The 23,468-nt window shown below is 43.0% G+C and overlaps 1 protein-coding gene across 2 annotated transcripts in view; it reads left to right on the forward strand.

Annotated features, from left to right (window-relative positions):
* Positions 1-23,468, forward strand: part of QSOX1 (quiescin sulfhydryl oxidase 1) — an 82,866-nt gene that overhangs the window by 42,491 nt on the left and 16,907 nt on the right. For both annotated transcript variants that reach the window (XM_069737720.1, XM_069737719.1), the window contains exons 2-4: positions 20,599-20,699; positions 20,822-20,870; positions 21,205-21,301. In XM_069737720.1, coding sequence (XP_069593821.1) covers positions 20,599-20,699; positions 20,822-20,870; positions 21,205-21,301 — 247 coding nt within the window. The remainder of the gene's footprint in view (positions 1-20,598; positions 20,700-20,821; positions 20,871-21,204; positions 21,302-23,468) is intronic.

The following is a 23,468-nucleotide window of genomic DNA, read 5'->3' on the forward strand; positions in this document are numbered from 1 at the left end:
ATCATTCTTATTCTCATTCGCACATGGAAGCACAAGAAGTAATAGGATGAAACTGAAAGGGAGAAGATACAGAAAAGATATTAGAAAAAAACTTTTGACAGTGCGGATGATCAATGAGTGGAGCAGGCTGCCACGAGAGGTGGTGAGTTCTCCTTGAATGGAAGTCTTCAAACAGAGGCTGGACAGACATTTGTCTGAGATGATTTAGTGAATCCTGCATTGATGGGGAAGTTGGACACGATGACCCTGGAGGTCCCTTCCAACCCTAACATTCTATTATTCGTAATACTGCACATCCGCATGTACAGTATTGCCAAATTTAGCAGAAATTGTGACATTGTTTTGCAGTTTTATTAATTTTCCCATTCAAAAAATGTAAAATCTGGGACTAAAACATAATTTAGGTGCTAAAAATGTGAACATTTTATTTCACTGCCCAATGGAATAAGATTCTGTGACCCACCTGTGGTGTCAATATGATCACTGCACCTCTAGATGAATTAATTGAGAGGTGCAGTTTGTAAAATAGGGTCCCTTATGGGGGGGTCTGGCACCCGCAAACCATAACAGCCAAATCTGCACTGCAATATGGTGCTAATTCCCTTCTGAGCTTTGCACTGTGTCTGTAAAGTAGTTCTCAATTTTACATGTAGGGTATTGGGGCACTCAGGAAAAAATTGACCTCTCAGTTTGTTTTGCAATTTCTCCTATTAGCCCTTGTAAAAATTAATAAACAGGGCACTAACACAACATTTTGGTGACAAAAATGTAATTATTTCTTTATCGCCCAATGGTAAAAAATTCTATGAGGCACGAGTGATGTCAGTATGCTCACGGCACCCCCAGATGAGTGGGGGGGTATAGTTTGTAAAATGGGGTCACTTATGGGGGGTTTCTGCTGTTCTGACACCTCAGGGAGTCTGCCAATGTGACATGGCATCCTCAAACTATTACAGCAAAATATGAACTCTAATATGCTTCTTCTTCCCTTCTGAGCTTTGCACTGTGCCTCAAAAGCAGTTTTTGACCACACATGGGCTATCTGTGTACTCAGGAGAAAAGGCTAACACATTGTATGGTTCATTTTCTCCTATTATCCCTTTTGAAAATTAAAAAGGCTAAAGCAACATTTTAGTGGAAAAAATGGTAATTTTCCATTGACTCAGCCCAATTGTATACAATTCTGTAAATTATCTGAGGGTTAAAAATGTTCACTACACCCCTAGATGAATTCCTCAAGAGATGTCGTTTCCAAAATGGTGTCATTTGATGGGGGTTTCTGCTGTTTTGGTATGTCAGGGGCTCCTCATATGTGGGCATGGTATCCGCAATCTATTCCAGCCAAAATTGTGCTCCAGAATTATATTATTAGTGCTCCTTCTCCGCTGTACGCCCAAATGGTAGTTTTCCACCACATATGGGGTATCTGCGTACTCAGGAGAAATTTGCACATAAATGGTATGGTCCATTTTCTCCTGTTACCCTTGTGAAAATGAATACTTTGGGGTAATGCAACATTTTTGTGGAAGTAATGTGATTTTGTTTTTATTTATTTTAATGGATCAACATTACAAAACTCTGAAGTATCTGCAGGTTCAAGGTGCTCACCTCTAGATAAGTTCCTTGAGGGGTGTAGTTTCCAAAATGTGGTCACGTATGGAGGGTTTTCCACTGTTTAGACACATTAGGGGCTCTGCAAATGCTACATGGCGTCCGCTATCTATTTCAGCCAATTAGGCGCTCTAAAAGTTGAAGTTGCTCCGTCCCGAGCCCTGTGGTGCGTCCAGACAGTAGTTTTCCCACCACATATGGGGTATCGTTGTTTTGAAAATGCAAAATTTGGGACTAAATCAATATTTTGATGGGGAAGTACAATTTTTTTTCCTTGCACATTGCTTTAATTCTTGTGAAGCCCCTAAAGTGTTAATACATTTCTAGAATGTCATTTTGAGCACTTTGAGAGGTGTAGTTTTTAAAATGGTGTCACTTTGGGGTATTTTCTGTCATATAGGCTCCCTGAAAATCACTTTAATAGGAATTTTGTCCCTAATAAAAAATTGATTTTGTAAATTTTGTTGGAAAAATGAGAAATTGCTTGTCAACTTTTAACCCTTCTATCTTCCTAACAAAAAAAGACTGTTTAAAAAAATGATTTTGATGTAAATTAGCCATGTGGTAAATGTTATTTATTATCTATTTTATGTGGAGTAACTATCTGATTTAAAGGCATAAAAATTAAAATGTTCAAAATTGCTAAATTCTTAAACTTTTTGGACATTTTTGGAAATTTTCAATATTTTCATAAATAAACGCAGATCAGATCGTCCTAAATTGACCACTAGTATAGAGTACAAGGTGTCATAAAAAAAAAACAATCTCCGAATCACTAGGATGTGTTAAAGCTCTCCAGAGTAATTACCTGATAAAGTGACACTGATCTGAATTGAAAAAATTGGTCTGGTCAGGAAGGTGAAAACGGGCTGGGGGGGAGATTAAAAGTTGCAAAAAAAAAAACGGAGAAAAAGTAAATGGCAGTTTTGCTTTTGCCAAAAAATTATGAATTGCGTGTGCAATTGTGAAGAATTTAGTGTAAAAAAAAAAATTAAAATGTTCAAAATTGCTAAATTCTCAATCTTTTTGGAAATTTTCAATATTTTCATAAATAAACGCAGAACAGATCGTCCTAAATTGACCACTAGTATAGCGTACAAGGTGTCATGAAAAAAAAAACAATCTCCGAATCACTAGGATGCGTTAAAGCTCTCCAGAGTAATTACCTACTTCATAAGGTGACACTGATCTGAATTGAAAAAATTGGTCTGGTCAGGAAGGTGAAAACAGGCTGGGGGGAGGGGGGGAAGAGATTAAAAGTTGCAACCACAAAAAAAACGGAGAAAAAGTAAATAGCAGTTTTGCTTTTGTACTAATTGTGACTCATTATAAGATTTTAAGAGTGTATCCAGATACAGATAACAAAAAAGGTGTGCTGTCGCCATAAATTCAGTTATTAAAAAAAAAAGAAATAAAGAAGAAACCTGGTATGACATAACGTGGACAGGATGACAGTCAATCTTCCCTAATACTTGGCTGCACAGACTTTGGGAACAGCAATCATCTCCAAAAGTTTTTTGTTTTGTTACGTTTTTTAGCGTCTTATACCTTTTTGCTGGGGATTTCTTCCATTGCATTTCTATGAAGCTCTTGAACATTTGCGGGGTACCTTTTCACAATATCAGATATCTTCTCTTTGCAAAAATTTTCTCTTTGATTAGGATCAAGACAATTCTTTTTTTTTTCCTTTCAGACCATTCTTGTGTACTTTTGGATGTGTGCTGCGTGTACGACCCTTTTTGTTTTACACAAATGTAGTTTTTTTTGTTTTCAGGGGCATCTGTCGGTAGGATCGACCCTCCTAAGCCATCTGTATGGACATGTAGGTGATAGACAGTTGAATGAAATTATATTTTGATTTTTTGCGATCTGATGTATTCCATAGAAATTCACGATTTTCTTATATAGAAATGAGCTGAAACGATCTCTGTGCCAGATTAATCATAGCCTAGCACTGAGAGATCACCTGGTGTCTACAAGGAGCCACCACTAGAAGGAGCTCACTGCATACTGGGGTGCTATTGGGATCAATGTATAAACTGTATGCATTGAAGGGTTATTCCCTTAAAAACAAGTTATCCCCTATTTATACAATAGCAGCAATATAAAGTGTTTTGAAGTAGTTTTCCAAGAATTATTTAATCCGATCATCAAATATGTGTTTCGACACTACCTGATTGAGTGCCGGTCTTTCTATTACTGCTCACAAGTGGAACGCCGTCTCTTGACACGAGCAACTCAATTTCACGAGTGCCGACTGGATTTATCTGTGGATTATTGATACAATAGGGGTTAACTCTGTGGATTATCGATACAATAGGGGTTAATTTACTGATCACTAGGGGTCTAAGTGCAGTGCTTGGCTTTCTCCGGCAGTCAGATACGCAATGAATGAATGAAGATGTGGTTGAGCATGTGAACCTCGGCTCCATTCAGGAAGAGGTTGCTGACCCCGTTCTTGGAATCAATGAGGGTCCCATAACTCGTTATATAACTCGTTATCCCTCTGATGGTGGTTTAAATCCTATATTAGAAAGCAGATATTGGATCATCAGTTATTATGACATGATAATAAAAAGTGAAGATTCACTTTACGCTGATGTTGAGCATATTTGGTATCAACTATCGAGCAGATTTGCTAATGGACTCTCTTAGTAAGTAGGCTATTCTGTAACTTTCTGGAACGGGAACACAAAGATCGTCCCATCCTAAAAATGTTTGCTGTGATTATGGATGACCCCTGGTGAAAGTAAGTAAACTTTATTCTGAAACAAAGTACAACTCTCCCTATGCTGCTGCCGGTCACAAGTTAATGACTGATTTCAGGCCAAGGGCAATAGTTGCAGCTGGAGAAGAGGTTCATTCTGTGGAAATGTAGTGCAGAGGAAATCAAACTGCGGGAAGTGGAAGAGAGCATGTTAGCAATTATTTACACTCCTCAATATTGAAATTGCAACTCCCAAGAAGGAAATTCCAGGAATTGTGGAAATCACAGGATGGATAGACATGTTAATGATATGCAAATGATAGAAAAATACAAAACAATTTTAAAGCATCTCGTTTAATTCAAAAAAACCTATGTGATGCCATACTTGATCACGGTGAAGACCAAGAAAGCAATGGAGGTCTATCTTTGATGCTATGATTGCCAAGTATTGGTCTCGAGAGGCCTTCATGAAGGAAAATCAAACCAGTCTTTCTCCAAGAATTATGTTGAAGGGTGGCATAATGTACTGTAGCCGGACCCCTCTGATCTTCATTCCAAGTACACGAACAGTTCGGCGTGACGTTGTTTTGGTCCTGGAATTAGCAGTACAGCTATATATCCAAAGTGTCCCAGGAGCCATTTTTCAATACAACAATGCCAGGCTGCAGATTGCTTGAGCAGCCTGCAAGACCTAAACGTACCATCATAGCCTGCAGCATCTTCAGACATATTTCCCATCAACATCATTTGGGACATCATTGGTCGGCAATTGCAAAAAGAGGTGCCAGCAGCGGATCTTGATGATTTGCCCAAGTGCATTCAAGGCGTTTTGGTATGGGGATTTCTGTAGCAGGCCGTCATACTAAATGTATTATCTAATTTTTTTTATTTATTTTTTGTATGTCAATAACATGTTTACACATCCAATGATTTCCAGAATTCTACAACTTTTCCTTCTGGCGTTGCAATTTCATTGTTGAGGAGTGTGTGACGCCCAGGAGACCGGGATACCCAGCACCGGACCAATGGGGTCTGTCTCTTGAGGGGGATGTCACGGGTGGCTTGACCCGGTGCTGTGGCCTCAGGCAATGCACAGTGTAAGGGGTATCGTGAGGGGACAGGCACTTACTTGATCAGCAGCAGGTTCTCCCAGCGGTGACGATCCCGATCCTGGATAGATGGCTATTGTCCAAATGAAAGACTGAGGCACTGAAACGTTTAACCAGTTTACTTTAACATAAAAGGATTTACAACCAGTCCTGTCACCGGAGTCTGTATGGGAACTCTGAGTTACTTTGACCCTGCCGTGGTCTTCGCCTCTTATTGTGCGCAATTTCTGTGTGGCCCTGCTGCTGTATGTGAACTGGCTGCCGGCCCAATCTGTCCCCTCCGGGTCCTGGTTCGACGGGCAACCCGAGTCCTTTTATCGGCTTACCCCCTCCGGGAGTACCGCTGAACTCTGTCTGTTGCTGCGTCCGGCCCTAGTGAAGCTGATATCACCTCACGTTTTTCCGGTTGCTGTATTATGTATAATGAATACAGCCACGGATCCGATATCCGTCTTTGCGCCTGTTCTGGGTAGTGATTAATGCTACCCGGTTCTCACAATGTCCCTTTTCTCTGTCCCTCTTCTCCTCAGGCCGGTGATTTGGGCCTGGAAACCGTCATAGGGCTGTTAGAAATTCAGCTGTATGACCTCTCACTTTCAGCTCCTTAGCCCAACTGCCCAACTACCATTTCTTCTCTCAGACCAGAATGGATTAAGGGGAGTCTCTGGAGCTCCCCCTTCTGGCCGGAGATGGTAGTGCAGTCTTGCTATTTTAGTATTTGTATCCAGTGTCAGTAACTGTTTTTGTGGCAAATACCCCTAGGGGTGCCACAAGTGTATTATATGAAATTTCATGAAAGTTGTCACCGCTCTGTCCCGTTACTAGCATTGCTAAATATCATTGTATTTACAGACACTTTGGACGCAGTGGGGCATTGTTTATGAATAGTTTGGGGCGAGATTTCTGTATATTTAGTGCAATAGATATCGGATATTGGAGGATCAAAGTTCCTTGAAATGATGAAACTTGTGTTAGTAAATATTGCAGCACTTTTTGGGAAATGTTCAGTGTCCGTGCCAAGTATTAGGAAACTGGAAACCTATAAACTTAGCATTCATATATTCATGAAAGTGATTAGAGTATTGTGGCATGTTTACATTCTTTAAGCCTATTTTATAATTAAAATAAGGGATGTTATAGTGCCACATATTGGAATAGCTGTGCTTTTTGGAGAGAATACCTCCCTACACTTAGTCTGTATGAAATCTGAGGCATATGGAGCTACAGTAAAGACTTTATGAAGCCCTATGGAAGTTCTCATGGCTCAGTTTTGTACCGCAGTGTGCGTGGACTCAAATTGAAGTTTTAATGGCCAGCTTTTGGGAAGTTATGAATCTTTGTAACATACTCCAGTACTTTATTTTCCATCTTTTTTCATCCAAAACCATGCTGAAAGGGCTGTTTTAACTATCTAGTTCATGCTCTTTTAGAAACTGCTTTGATCTGTTTCTCTAGCAGGAATCCAAACTCAAACAATATTTACAAACACACTACCTGTTAGAACTTCTCTGCTACCCTCACACATTCTCAGACAGGGACATGTTGGTAAATAAGGTTTGAGTGCTGATTCTTGCTAGAGCATCAGTTCAGAGCTTCTAAAAAAAGAAAGCAAGAACTAAGTAGATAAAACAGCACTTTGCGCATGGTACTTGAGAGGGAAGGATGGAAAATAAGGTGCTGGTATATTTTATAAAGATTCATAATTTTGCAATGGGTGATCAATAATTAAATTAAAAATAAAAAAGTAGTCTTTAACCTTCGTCCGGCTGAGTAGGTACAATTGTAACTATTCCGTTTTAAAATTGCAATAACTTTTTTTTTTCGAAAAGCCGTAGAGGGCTGAAATTTCGTGACATCTCTGCAGTTTTGGTCCAGAATATATTGGCCAAATTTCAATAAAATATATATGAAGGTACAATTGTACCTCTGCAGCCTGTTAACGTTGTAAAATTATGCAGCCTGATGAAGGTTAAGTAGGGGTGTTTTTTTTAAAAGAAAATCGACATGCAGGTTGTACTGCAATTAGCTAAAAAGTAGATAGCCAAACCAGAGTGATTGTTTCCCATGACATAATATGACGTACACTACAGAGTAAAGGGTGTTGTCGATGATGGAAACACATGCACAGAAAAAGCCCACCTACAGTTTGCCAAGGCCCATGCTGAAAAATATTAAGACTACTGGGACTTTATACTCTGGAGTGATGAAAACAAGATACCTTTTTGTTTGGAACCGATGGCTTCAAAACTGTATGGTGTCACAAAGGTGTGGAGTACACAGAAAAATTGCATGGTGCCTACAGTGAAACATGGTGGTGGCTGGGTTCTTTTGTGTTGCCACATGAGTGCTGCTGGTGTCTGAAAGCTACAGTACATTTCATTGATGAAATCATGAATTCACAGATGAACTGCTCTGTATTGAAAGAGAAGATGCTCCCATCACTCTGTGCCCTGTGTAGACGTGCACATATCCAACATGACCATGATCCAAAACACACATCTAAGGTCACTGTTACATTTCTGAAGGTGAACAGGTTGAAAGTGATTCAGTGGTCAAGTGTCTCCTGTTCTGACCCCAACCAAACACCTATGGGGAATTCTGAAGAGGCACGTTGTCGTCACTCTCCATCCAGCATCCAGGTTCTAAAAGAGGTCGTTCTTGAAGAATGGAAAGAAGGATGTTGTAAAATGTCACCATTTGACAAATGTTCTAATAAATAAATGGTAAGAATACTCCCCATTTCTTTACTTCTGCAATCCAGCATGAATGTTTTGATGGTCCTTCCAGCCTTTTGTTTACCAGCAGCCTGGGCGTGACTGCTGCAGTGGCCTCAGTGATCATATGTCATACTACATATAATCGTGCGGTGATGCCAGTAGTACCATTGTGCCACTTCACCAGCTACTTCCTGACTCTTAATAATCAAAGACCGGAAGCACTAATGGAATATCACCGATGGATCGCCGGGAAAAAGAAATGAGTTTAGAAGTGTAGTTTCTTTAGTTTTTATTCCACTTTTTCATTTGCAGATTTTTTTTTCTTGTGCAGAGTTAGATAAGCCCTTTATCATAAATATTGAGCCTAAAATAAATAAGAATCATTACTCCTTGCATCGTATTTGATCTCGCGTGCATCGTGGTGCTGGATCTTCAGCGCTCCGCCACTTGTTTTTATGTGTTCACAGTAGCAGGGAAAGTTCTCTCTCGGACACAATTAGAGGAAGGCACGTCCTGTGTAAACGGTATGAGTGCATGAAGGAGTAATCTATAATTCCTGGTAGGTTCCGTACACGCCCCCATGATTAAAAAATAGTTGACACAGTCAGTGAGTCACAGCTCTGCTTTATTAAATCTGAAGTCTGAGTTCTGGCAGAAATGGCAATTCCGTAACCTCATGGGATAAAGGTCCCTTCAGCTGTGAGATATTTCTCTTTATAAAGCTGCAGCGCTGCCATGAGAATAGCATCTCTCCCCCTCTGGCTCCCCTGGCAGTTTACTGGATGGACTGGCTGTTATGTGATGTTCATCTAAGGAACTGGTCTAATTGTTTATGTGGAGCTAGGAAGGGATTTTTCCTCTAAAATGGGGCAGTTTGCATCTTCCTCATGGGGTTTTTGCCTTCCTCTAGTCTAGATCAACATTTTAGGTTGGACTTTGGAGCGGACAGATCATTGGGTCAACCCGTGCGGGGTTAAAAGGGTTAGCTGCGGGCCCCCTCTGCTCCTCAGGCCCCATAGGCCAGTAAGGGCAGTAATGCCCTGATGGCGGCCCTGTCCATTCCTGGGGTGGTGATCCCAATAAACTGTCCTCCGGGTGCGCGTGCATTTACAGCCTTTGATTGTGGGAAGCTGCAGCACATGGTTACCTCTAGTTCTTACTGATACAGATTGGAAGCAGGTTTCGTCTGCCTAATAAATCTACCTCTTTGACAATCTTCGCACGCCTCCCATCTAATTTTGTAGTTTTCAGTGGTTCACTCCTCCGCTGATATATGTGAAATAGTTATATAGATATGATTCAGCCTTTATTGCAACAATACCTAGTAGTTCGCTTTCTGCACTATTCTTAAATCGACTCCTCCCTAGTCTGTGATCTTTTTATTAGAGTGTCTATAAGATTTCGTAATGCTGCTAAGCAGGAGAATGCAATTGCACTCATGCACAATCGTGGACAATAATGAACCATGTATAGTGACTTCAGTGCCGGCAATGTTCCTTCATGGGCCTGTCTCTGCCCTCCTCAAGATAATAAAGGAAAAAAATAGCATGTACTCTGTAAATAGTAATAGTGCATATGATGAACCCACACCTCGCCACCCCAACTGACATCATTGTTAAGTCAGACGGACCACGTAATGTGGTGTCTCCACTTTCACCAATGTGATGTTCTGCGCCCCTGGGGACCTGTAAAGTTGGCTTGATACAGATTTACACAGACACAGTCTGTCCACATGGGCCCATAGACGCATGGGTAGTGAGAGGATGGGGTTCACGCAGTCCCTGTTGTGGCACCACACTTGTTTACAACCCTGATAGGCACTTTTCACTAGCACCAGTGAAACAGAGCGCTGCCAGTCGGGTACAACTGCTACCAGTTCCTCGTTGGATATAAACCCGGTCCGTTAATGGGATTATATTGGGCCAGAAACCAGCCTTGGCAGCATGGAAAGTTAAACCAAGAAACGGATGTGTGGATTCATGGATCGAGATAAAAAGCAGCACAAGGTTAACCCCTTTCTGACATTAGACGTACTATCTCGTCGAGGTGGGGTGGGCCCGTACGACCACCGACAGGATAGTACGTCATATATGTGATCGGCCGAGATCACGGGGGAATCGCGGCCGGGTGTCAGCTGACATCCGGCACTATGTGCCAGGAGCGGTCACGGACCGCCCCCGGCACATTAACCCCCGGCACACTGCGGTCAAACATGATCGCAGTGTTCCGGCGGTATAGGGAAGTATCGTGCAGGGAGGGGGCACCCTGCGTGCTTTCCGCAACGCGATGTGATCGCGATGCTGCGAGGGTCTCTTACCTCCTCCTCCCTACAGCAGGCCCAGATCAAAAATGGCCGCGGGGCTGCATCCGGGTCCTGCAGGGAGGTGGCTTACCAGCGGCTTCTCAGAGCAAGCGCTGGTAAGCCTGCAGGAGTGCGCATCAAATCGCTGATCTGACACAGTGCACAGAAAAGTGTCAGATCAGCGATCTTACACTATAACATGATGCCCCCCTCCCCTGGGGCAATGTTATAGTGTAAAAAAAAATATTCACATGTGTAAAAAAAATTAAAAAAAAAAAAATTCCTAAAAAAAAAAAAATATATATATATATATATATATATATATATATATATATATATATATATATATATATATTGTTCCTATAAATACATTTCTTTATCTGAATAAAAAAAACAAACAATAAAAGTACACATATTTAGTATCGCCGCGTCCGTAATGACCCGACCTATAAAACTGTCCCACTAGTTAATCCCTTCAGTGAACACCGTAAAAAAAAGAGGCAAAATACAACGCTTTATTATCATACCGCCAAACAAAAAGTGGAATAACACGCAATCAAAAAGATGGATATAAATAACCATGGTACCGCTGAAGACGTCATCTTGTCCCACAAAAAACGAGCCCCCATACAGCGTCATCAAAGAAAAAATAAAAATGTTATAGTCCTCAGAATAAAGCGATGCAAAAATAATTATTTTTTCTATAAAATAGTTTTTATTGTATAAAAGCGCCAAAACATAAAAAAATGATATAAATGAGGCATCGCTGTAATCGTACTGACCCGAAGAATAAAACTGCTTTATCCATTTTACCAAACGCGGAACGGTATAAACGCCTCCCCCAAAAGAAATTCATGAATAGCTGGTTTTTGGTCATTCTACCTCACAAAAATCAGAATAAAAAGTGATGAAAAATTGTCACGTGCCCGAAAATGTTACCAATAAAAACGTCAACTCTTCAGGCAAAAAACAAGACCTCACATGACTCTGTGGACCCAAATATGGAAAAATTATAGCTCTCAAAATGTGGTAATGCAAAAAATATTTTTTGCTATAAAAAGCCTCTTTTAGTGTGTGACAGCTGCCAATCATAAAAATCCGTGAAAAATCCCGCTATAAAAGTAAATCAAATCCCCCTTCATCACCCCCTTAGTTAGGGAAAAATTAAAAAAAAATATTTATTTCTATTTTCCCATTAGGGTTAGGATTAAGGTTAGGGTTGGGGCTAGGGTTAAGGCTAAAGTTAGGGTTAGTGTTTGGATTACATTTACGGTTGGGAATAGGGTTGGGATTAGGGTTAGGGGTGTGTCAGGGTTAGAGGTGTGGTTAGGGTTACCGTTGGGATTAGGGTTATGGGTGTCTTTGCATTAGGGTTTCAGTTATAATTGGGGGGTTTCCACTGTTTAGGCACATCAAGGGCTCTCCAAACGCGACATGGCGTCCGATCTCAATTCCAGTCAATTCTGCGTTGAAAAAGTAAAACAGTGCTCCTTCCCTTCCGAGCTCTCCCGTGCGCCCAAACAGGGGTTTACCCCAACATATTGGGTATCAGCGTACTCCGGACAAATTGGACAACACATTTTGGGGTCCAATTTCAACTGTTACCCTAGGAAAAATACAAAACTGGGGGCTAAAAAATAATTTTTGTGGAAACATGTTTTTTTTTATTTTCATGGCTCTGCGTTATAAACTGTAGTGAAACACTTGGGGGTTCAAAGTTCTCACAACACATCTACATAAGTTCCTTGGGGGTCTAGTTTTCAATATGTGGTCACTTGTGGGGGGTTTCTACTGTTTAGGTACATTAGGGGCTCTGCAAATGCAATGTGACGCCTGCAGACCAATCCATCTAAGTCTGCACTCCAAATGACGCTCCTTCCCTTCCGAGCTCTGCCATGCGCTCAAACTGTGGTTCCCCCCAACATATGGGGTATCAGCGTACTCAGGACAAATTGGACAACAACTTTTGGGGTACAATTTCAACTGTTACCCTTACAAAATACAAAACTGGGGGCTAAAAAATAATTTTTGTGGAAAAAAAGATTTTTTATTTTCAAGGCTCTGCGTTATAAACTGTAGTGAAATACTTGGGGGTTCAAAGCTCTCACAACACATCTAGATGAGTTCCTTAGGGGGTCTACTTTCCAAAATGGTGTCACTTGTGGGGGGGTTTCAATGTTTAGGCACATCAGTGGCTCTCTAAACGCAACATGGCATCCCATGTCAATTCCAGTCAATTTTGCATTGAAAAGTCAAATGGCGCTCCTTCCCTTCCAAGCTCTGCCGTGCGCCCAAACAGTGGTTTACCCCCACATATGGGGTATCAGCGTACTCAGGACAAATTGTGCAACAACTTTTGGGGTCCAATTTCTAATCTTACCCTTGGAAAAATAAAAAATTGGGGGCGAAAAGATCATTTTTGTGAAAAAATGATTTTTTATTTTTATGGCTCTGCATTATAAGCTTCTGTGAATAACTTAATGGGTTAAAGTGCTCACCACCCATCTAGATAAGTTCCTTAGGGGGCCTACTTTTCAAAATGGTGTCACTTGTGGAGGTTTCAATGTTTAGGCACATCAGGGGCTCTCCAAATGCAACATAGCGTCCCATCTCAATTCCAGTCAATTGTGCATTGAAAAGTCAAATGGTGCTCCTTCTCTTCCGAGCTCTGCCATGCGCCCAAATAGTGGTTTACCCCCACATATGGGGTATTGGCGTACTCAGGACAAATTGTACAACTTTTGGGTCCATTTTTTCCTGTTATCCTTGGTAAAATAAAACAAATTGGAGATGAAGTACATTTTTGGTGAAAAAAGTTAAATGTTAATTTTTATTTAAACATTCCAAAAATTCCTTTGAAACACCTGAAGGGTTAATAAACTTCTTGAATGTGGTTTTGAGCACCTTGAGGGGTGCAGTTTTTAGAATGGTGTCACACTTGGGTACTTTCTATCATATAGATACTTCAAAATGACTTCAAATAAATGGTGTTGTAAAAATGAAATTGCTGGTCAACTTTTAACCCTTAACTCCCTAACAAAAAATAATTTTGCTTCCAAAATTGTGCTGATGTAAAGTAGACATGTGGAAAATGTTACTTATTAAGTATTTTGTGTGACTTATCAAATTCAAAGTTGAAAAATTGCAAAATTTTCAAATTTTTCGTTTTTTTCACAAATAAACGCAGGTAATATCAAATTTTTTTTACCACTATCATGAAGTACAATATGTCACGAGAAAACAATGTCAGAATCACTGGAATCCATTGAAGCGTTCCAGAGTTATAATCTCATAAAGGGACAGTGGTCAGAATTGTAAAAATTGGCCTGGTCATTAACGTGCAAACCACCCTTGGGGTAAAGGGGTTAAATTATATATTTAATCGCCTTAAGGGCACACTAGACAATACACTATATACACGATGATTACACATATACAGTGGTCAGATATGTAAATACATATAGTGGAAGGCCAAAAGATAAGCAGAATATATGGGTCAATTACCAGTAGATGAAAGGCCTCGCTTTTAGGGGAGAGGCTGTCACATGGGAGGCTTGTGGTCCCCTCTGTTCCTTGACTTCTCCGAATACGATATGTCGACATGACCTACCTAGAGAAAAAGCAATAGGCCATGCTTTACACAAGCATTTGACCCCTTTGGATCACTGCCCTCCTGCCATCTGAGCTGAACCCAAATCCCCTCCCCTTGCCTCTAGCAGCTAAAAACTCCACAAGGAGAAAAGGAGATGTGTTCCAGCTTCTTTGAATCCAAAAATATATTAGAAAATGCTTCTTCAAAAACCATGGCAATGGCAAAGTTCACATGGCAAGATATAGTTGCACGTTTCAAACACTCGATTCGTCCTTTATCAAACTAGACATGAACAGGTCGTACGTATAGGACCTATTCATGTATAGTTTGAGATGCGTAACTATATCTTGCCATGTGAACTTTGCCATTGGCATGGTTTTTTAAGAAGCATTTTTTTCTAATACATTTTTGGATTCAAAGAAGCTGGAACACATCTCCTTGTTCTCATCAGTACTACACGTGTGACCGCATGAGTTCCATGCTTCAGCAGGCCATATGCCCCTGTGGGTGAGCTGGTTCATTCTTATTTCTTTGTTTCAAAAACTCCACAACCTAAGATGTGTCATAACTCCTTAATGGACAGTCCTAGAGAGGCATTTTTGGTGCCATCAGATCCAGCCGGGCCCCTGCTACGTATTAAAGCTGAACACAACTATGCTCTCTGGTTTCTAGTAGCTGTTCTATGTATCTCCATACCCCTATGTGCTAGAAAGGGTCAAGACCCAGGCGGGCATTCACCACGTTCTGGGAATCTTGGAAATATTCATGATGTACGGCTAGAACATAGTGTCTTCATAACTCCTCATGTAATAATGTTTCTGGAATGTTCTAGAAGGTGTCTGCAGCTTCAGTAGGACTCTATATTGCAAGCAAGCCTTTGTCCTGCTTTGAGCTGGTCAAGGTGTCAGATTTGTCACTCAGATCCTTTGAGGATTGCCCCTCCCCCTCAGCTAGGTGCCAGCTTTCTCCTTGAGGCTTTAAGAATTTGGGCTTCCTTCTGAGCCCAGTATGTCCAACGTCAGAAGCTCCGCTTTGAGATGGGCTCTGGTGGTGAGCCCACCTCAAAGCTGCGACATGTCAGTTGTTTTCAACAGCGGACATGTGCCCGCAATAGGCGCAGGCAAAAATCGCGATCCGCCCACACCTATTAACAAGATAAATGCCGCTGTCAAACTGACAGCAGCATTTAAATGGCACTTCTGGACATCGAGCCGGAAATACGCTCACCGCTGACCCCCATCATATGATCGAGGGTCAGCAGTGCTTCGGCATGACAACCAGAGGTCTCCTTGAGACCTCTATGATTGTTGATGCTGGATTGCTATGAGCGCCACCCTGTGTTCGGCGCTCATAGCAATGCTGTAATTCTACTACATAGAGGGGATCTGGACATTGCCTCTATGTAGCAGAGACAATCGAATTGTGGCAGCTTCTAGCCTCCCATGAAGGCTATTGAAGCATGCTAATAGTAAAACAAATGTGATTAAAAATATGAATTAATAAAAAAGTATATCAAAGTTTTAAATCAGCCCCCTTTTGCCCCATTTAAAACAAAAATAAAATCAAACATGCACATATTTGGTATCGCCGCATTCAGAATTGCTCGATCTATCAATAAAAAAAAGGAAAAACCTGATCGCTAAACTGCATAGCAAGAAAAAAATCAAAACGCCAGATTTACTTTTTTTTGGTCGCCGTAACATTGCATTAAAATACAACGGGCGATCAAAAGATCATATCTGCACAAAAATTGTATAATTAAAAACGACAGCTCGGCACGCAAAAAATAAGTCCCTACCTAACCCCAGATCACGAAAATTGGAGACACTATGGGTCTCGGAAAATTGTGCAATTTTTTTTGTTTTTAGCAAAGTTTGGAATTTTTTTCACCACTTAAATAAAAAGTAACCTGGACATGTTTGGTGTCTGTGAACTCGTAATGACGTGGAAAATCATAATGGCAGGTCACTTTTAGGATTTAGTGAACCTAGCAAAAAAAGCCAAACAAAAAACAAGTGTGGGACTGCACTTTTTTGCAATTTCACCGCAATTGGATTTTTCTTTTACCATTTTCTAGTACACGACATGGTAAAACTAATGGTGTTGTTCAAATGTACAAATCGTCCTGCAGAAAATAAGATCTCACATGGCCATATTGACGGAAAAATAAAAAAGTTATGGCTCTGAGAAGGAGGGGAGCAAAAAACGAAAACGCAAAAATGGAAAAACTCTGGGGGTGAAGGGGTTAATAACATAGGGTACTTGGTTTACAATATTTTCATCATAAAAGCGTAAAAACCATCCCACCGCGAGAAGGTGTACCCAGTTTGGACTGTCCTATCCTGTCTCTAGTATTAAAACCTTACCTTATGTCATCCGACCTCACTGTAAATAAGGGCAGAGCAGGATACTGACCTGACTGTTTAGACACCTGCCCATGTGAAGCTATATAGATGAAATGCCAGCTCAAAAAGCTGGGGGGGCACGCCACTGTTCATACAAAGTACAAGAAACTACAGCAAAACCAAAGAAATGAGCTGAAACATAAGTTGGCATACGTGCAATGTATAAAAGCACATTCACTCTGTGGCCATTTCCCAGACAATTTTTTTCCCTTGGTTTTGTGTGTGAAATGGCCAAAGTATGAACGTGCTCTTACACACTGCACATATACCAACATATGCTCCAACTCATTTTGGCCCCCTTTTTGAGCTAGGCATTGCATCTGCATACAGACTATAAAAACAACACAACCAGCTCACGTCTTTACTTGCATGCACTGATCCAGGCGCCGTAGCTAAGGTTCACACTACGTTAGTGCAGTCCGTTCAACATGTCCGTTAAACGGACTGCACTAACGCAAGTGCTTCTGCTAGCTCCATCTGCGCTAGCAGTGATGGACCCGGAAATGCTGCAGCCCGCGTCTCGGGTCCGTCACTCAAATGACGGCACATCGCTAGCGCACGCCCAGCGATTTTTATTTTTATTCATTGCATAGTGGAATGTGTTCATAACAATAAAACATGACAATTATCAATGTAAATCAAAATGAATATCCCATGGAGGTCTGAATTTGGAATGATACTCAAAATCAAAGTGGAAAATCAAATTACAGGCTGATACAACTTCAGTGGAAATGCCTCATGACAAGGAAAAGATGCTCAGTAATGTGTGTGTCCTCCACGTGCCTGTATGACCACCCTACTGTACAATGCCTGGACATGCTCCTGATGAGGCGGTTGATGGTCTCCTGAAAGATCTCCTCCCAGACTTGGACTAAAGCATCTACCAACTCCTGGACAGTCTGTGGTGCAACGTGACATTGGTGGATGGAGCGAGACATGATGTCCCAGATGTGCTCAATCGGATTCAGGTCTGGGGAACGGTCGGGCCAGTCCATAGCTTCAATGCCTTCATCTTGCAGGAACTGCTGACACACTCCAGCCACATGAGGTCTGGCATTATCCTGCATTAGGAAGAACCCAGGGCCAACCGCACCAGCATATGGTCTCACAAGGGGTCTGGATTTCATCTTGGTACCTAATGGCAGTCAGGCTACCTCTGGTGAGCACATGGAGGGCTGTGCGGCCCTCCAAAGAAATGCCACCCTACACCATTACTGACCCACTGCCAAACCAGTCATGCTGAAGGATGTGGCAGGCAGCAGATCACTCTCCACGGCGTCTCCAGACTCTGTCACGTCTGTCACATGTGCTCAGTGTGAATCTGCTTTCATTTGTGAAGAGTACAGGGCGCCAGTGGCGAATTTGCCAATCCTGGTGTCCTGTGGCAAATGCCAAGCGTCCTGCACAGTGTTGGGCTGTGAGCACAACCCCCATCTGTGGACATCAGGCACTCAGACCATCGTCATGGAGTCAGTTTCTAACCATTTGGGCAGACACATGCACATTTGTGGCCTGCTGGAGGTCATTTTGCAGGGCTCCGGCAGTGCTCCTCCTTTTCCTCCTTGCACGAAGGCTGAGGTAGCGGTCCTGCTGCTGGGTTGTTGCCCTCCTACGGCCCCCTCCACGTCTCCTGGTGTACTGGCCTGTCTCCTGATAGCATATCCAGCCTCTGGACACTACGCTGACAGACACAGCAAGCCTTGCCACACCTCGCATTGATGTGCCATCCTGGATGAGCTGCACTACCTGAGCCACTTGTGTGGGTTGTAGAGTCCGTCTCATGCTACAATGAGTGTGAAAGCACAACCAACATTCAAAAGTGACCAAGACATCAGCCAGAAAGCAGTGGTACTGAGATGTGGTCTGTGGTCCCCACCTGCAGAACCACTCCTTTATTGAGTGTGTCTTGATAATTGCCAATAATTTCCATCTGTTGTCTATTCCATTTGCACAACAGCATGTGAAATTGATTGTCAGTGTTGCTTCCTAAGTGGACAGTTTGATTTCACAGACGTTTGATTTACTTGGAGGTATATTCTGCTGTTTAAGTGTTTCCTTTATTTTTTGAGCAGTTTATATAGCTTCACATAGACCGGTGTCTGAACAGTCAGGCTCATGTCCTTCTCTGCCCTTATCAACATTGAGGTCGGCTGAAACAATATGAGGCTTTAATACTAGAGACAGGATAGAACCGTTGCGATGGGTACACCGTGTCGCTGTGGGATGGCTTTTATGTTTTTCTGATCAAAATAGAGTTAAGTAGCCCATGTTATTTACATGTATTATTATTACTAGTTACTTCTTTACTTACTACGGGGTATATACTCACATTTTTTTTTCTTGGGTTTTGTTTATGAAATGGCCACAGTGTGAACGTGCTCTTACACGTTACACATATGCCAATTTATGCTCCGGCTCATTTATTTGGATTTGCTCCTCAAGATAAATGATCAGCCTTAAGTGCTCTGCCCAGCCATGAATGATGATGTCTCAGGTCTATCATAATGTTAGGGGGTTATTCCCATTTGGTATAGTGATTGCATATCACCAATTGCTAGAATATGCCATCATTTTGTGGTCAGCAGGAATATGACATTTGGATACCAGCATGATCTTGAAAATAAAAGACTAAACAGGTTTAATGTAGCTATATGGCCCCATCACTGTTTCTTCCTGCACGGCGAAGATCCTGGCCATCCAGGTGTGTATAACTCTGCATTACAGACTCATGGCCTGTTTAGCCAGACAGATCCAGGCCATTAAATGACTGCCGATAAGCTATATACAAGCCAATTGATCATTGTTATTGGCCCGTTTAGACAGGACGACGAACATTCTAAACTCCTAGAATGTTGGCTAATAATATCGTTCTGTGTGCACAGAATATCATTGTTCCTGGCTGCACATAACCGGTTTACATGGGGGCAGATAACCATTTTTATACTGGTGTAAAAATCTTCTCGTGCAATGACCAAGCAATGTGCTAATTTGTCCAGTTAAATGGGACACTTGTTGGAACCACTCTTTTGCCAATTATTGGCTGATCCAAATGGGACAATATTCAAATAAACCATTTCATGCCAACGGTTTATCTGATAGCAACATAGACAAAAATTATATTCTATGAAGCACCTGAAAGAAGAAATTATATTTAAATAAAACCCTTGGATCGGGTACGTAGGATATACTGTATCGGTGGAGCACTAGTATAGTCAGTAAAGCCAACTCTGTGGATAATCCGTATTTTAAATGACTTAGTGCTAAGGCTAAATTCACACATCCGAGTCATGGACACCCTGCAAGTCTCCTGATCCAAACACAGCAGCATTATAGGTACATATGAGGCTTGTCAAGTTCGGGTCAGGAGACCCCCGGGCCGGTGCAGGCATCTCAGCCTGGGACACACAAATGTGTGAATCCAGCCTTATTCCTCCTGCCATGAGCTCCTCATTTGATCTTGTGGCTCTTATGATCCAGATATGAACTATACATATCTATATAAAACAATACCCATGTAATCTACTATATAAAAAAAATCCTGTACTGATCTGACATGTAGACATATTATGTGAACGCAACTTCACATGAATCCTACAAGCAAATGGTGAAACCTCTTCAGATAAACAACCAAATTTGTATTATTACAATTTGAGAAACTTCATCTTCGAGGACCTATACGTTCTCACATTGGGGGAGAAATCATTTTCTACTAAAGGCGTCCACAAACAACAACATGTTGTCTTCTACTGGACTCTCATAGTTTCTTGGGACTGCTGCTCGTCATCGCCAGTCTCCTTACTTTTTATACTGAAAGGGACATTTAGTGACCCCTGTAGCAAATCAGCAGGTAGTGAGTGGCTGCAGCGGTCACATACCGCCTGTGGCCGAAGTGAGAACTAGCAGCCTGTCTCTTCTAATGGGGTACATGAATTGACCACTGCAGGCAATCAATGGCAGAGCCGGTAGAATGGAGTTTGTTTTGCTTCTTTTTTTTTTTATTTTAAGATGTAGACAACCACTGGGTTACAAATTATTTATTTTCAAGCATTGAATACAGATGTGGATTTTTTTATTGGACTATTAGAATTGCATCCAGACTTTTTATCTATTTGTAAGCTGCAATCCGTAGTAATGCATCAATGCTTCTTTGCACAGATTGGCGGCCGGCGGTCTATCTCTCCGTGTTGGACTGTGGCAAAGAGTCCAATAACCCAACGTGTAGAGAATTTGGAGTGCAAGGATTCCCCACTGTACAGGTAACGGCCTCTTTTGCTTTTACGTCTTTTGTCATTTCTTATTCCCCGATTTCCAATCACAATGTCCATCACCTATGAACAGTATAAGTCCTGCTCACCGTGTCTTTTCTTTTTTCTTTCAGTTTTTCAAAACCTTTACCAAAAATCCTTTGAATGGCATCAAGTTTCCTAGTATGTGAACTTTTTTTTTTTCCTTTTCTTTTTAGATTTTGTCGTTGATTTTATAGGGTTCTCCCAAGTTTCAGGCCAAAGAGTTGGATAGTGGACTTGATTTACTTGATTATAGTACATGGCGGTCCATCAAACCTGAATTTACGCTTATATGTTATGGGAATTTACACTTCACTAAACTGTCCGTGTTACTTTGGTGATTTAATTAATAGGTTTCTCCAGCTAGTAAAAAAAAAACTCCTCCCACTCCTGCATGGAGCCCACCGGAGAATTCTCCTGTTCTCCTGTGGGCCAGTCCGAGTCTGCCTTACACTCATCCTCCTTATTTCTGCAGGTCGTGACCCAGATGATATGAGACGCTTCATCATCGATAAACTAGAGACGCAAAAAGAGTCTCCACCTCCCGCGTGTCCTCCACTTGAGCCAATCAGGTATGATTGCGGCGGAGCAGGAATGATGGAAGCTTGTTACAAATTTGGCTCAGCTTTCATGTGTGCATATACTGTACGGAGGATTAACAGGTTTTTCAATCTTGTAAAATCACTCTTGTAGTATGTTTTATTAGCTAATAAACTTGGCACCCAAGACTTCTAAAATGATGAGCGGTGCCCTATATAACTTTCCCTGTTTGTCGGAATCATTGATGCCCTTGGAAAGTAATTAGCATCCTGGACTTTGACTGTGGTGCGTACCATGACATCACTGAATGTGCAACTATTCCTCCTCCCACCGCCACTAACCCCCAATTACCAGGCTCCCATTGATGAGACTTCACTTTGATCAGCTTTAGACTGGGGCTACACGACGACTTTGGCAACAACATCTGTCGCGCTGCCAAAATTCCCTGTGTGTCGCTGCTACATCGCAATGCGACCCGGATGGTACCGCGACCGCAAATAAATCCAATGCAGTTGTCAGACTAGCAGCACCCTCAGGGTCACCCTCAGGGTCACAGTGAGACCCCATTCACTGTAAAGTAGCAGTGACACATAGCCAACTTTGTCACATGAGTATTTCTCCTTCGCCTCATTGGGGGACACAGACCGTGGGGTGTATGCTGCTGCTGCCAATAGGAGGCTGACACTAAGTGATACAAAAAAAGTTAGCTCCTCCCCTGCAGTATACACCTCCTGCTGGCTCTCAGCTCCTCCCCTGCAGTATACACCCTCCTGCTGGCTCTCGGCTCCTCCCCTGCAGTATACACCTCCTGCTGGCTCTCAGCTCCTCCCCTGCAGTATACACCCTCCTGCTGGCTCTCGGCTCCTCCCCTGCAGTATACACCTCCTGCTGGCTCTCAGCTCCTCCCCTGCAGTATACACCCTCCTGCTGGCTCTCGGCTCCTCCCCTGCAGTAAACACCCTCCTGCTGGCTCTCAGCTCCTCCTCTGCAGTATACACCCTCCTGCTGGCTCTCAGCTCCTCCCCTGCAGTATACACCCTCCTGCTGGCTCTCGGCTCCTCCCCTGCAGTATACGCCCTCCTGCTGGCTCTCAGCTCCTCCCCTGCAGTATACACCCTCCTGCTGGCTCTCGGCTCCTCCCCTGCAGTATACACCCTCCTGCTGGCTCTCGGCTCCTCCCCTGCAGTATACACCCTCCTGCTGGCTCTCAGCTCCTCCCCTGCAGTATACACCCTCCTGCTGGCTCTCAGCTCCTCCCCTGCAGTATACACCCTCCTCCTGGCTCTCGGCTCCTCCCCTGCAGTATACACCCTCCTGCTGGCTCTCGGCTCCTCCCCTGCAGTATACACCCTCCTGCTGGCTCTCGGCTCCTCCCCTGCAGTATACACCCTCCTGCTGGCTCTCGGCTCCTCCCCTGCAGTATACACCCTCCTGCTGGCTCTCGGCTCTTCCCCTGCAGTATACACCTCCTGCTGGCTCTCAGCTCCTCCCCTGCAGTATACACCCTCCTGCTGGCTCTCGGCTCCTCCCCTGCAGTATACACCTCCTGCTGGCTCTCAGCTCCTCCCCTGCAGTATACACCCTCCTGCTGGCTCTCGGCTCCTCCCCTGCAGTATACACCTCCTGCTGGCTCTCAGCTCCTCCCCTGCAGTATACACCCTCCTGCTGGCTCTCGGCTCCTCCCCTGCAGTAAACACCCTCCTGCTGGCTCTCAGCTCCTCCTCTGCAGTATACACCCTCCTGCTGGCTCTCAGCTCCTCCCCTGCAGTATACGCCCTCCTGCTGGCTCTCGGCTCCTCCCCTGCAGTATACACCCTCCTGCTGGCTCTCGGCTCCTCCCCTGCAGTATACACCCTCCTGCTGGCTCTCGGCTCCTCCCCTGCAGTATACACCCTCCTGCTGGCTCTCGGCTCCTCCCCTGCAGTATACACCCTCCTGCTGGCTCTCGGCTCCTCCCCTGCAGTATACACCCTCCTGCTGGCTCTCGGCTCCTCCCCTGCAGTATACATCCTCCTGCCGGCTCTCGGCTCCTCCCCTGCAGTATACATCCTCCTGCCGGCTCTCGGCTCCTCCCCTGCAGTATACACCCTCCTGCCGGCTCCCAGCTCCTCCCCTGCAGTATACACCCTCCTGCCGGCTCTCAGCTCCTCCCCTGCAGTATACACCCTCCTCCTGGCTCTCAGCTCCTCCCCTGCAGTA

Source organism: Ranitomeya imitator, chromosome 8 (genome assembly GCF_032444005.1).
Source record: "Ranitomeya imitator isolate aRanImi1 chromosome 8, aRanImi1.pri, whole genome shotgun sequence".
NCBI lineage: Eukaryota > Metazoa > Chordata > Amphibia > Anura > Dendrobatidae > Ranitomeya > Ranitomeya imitator.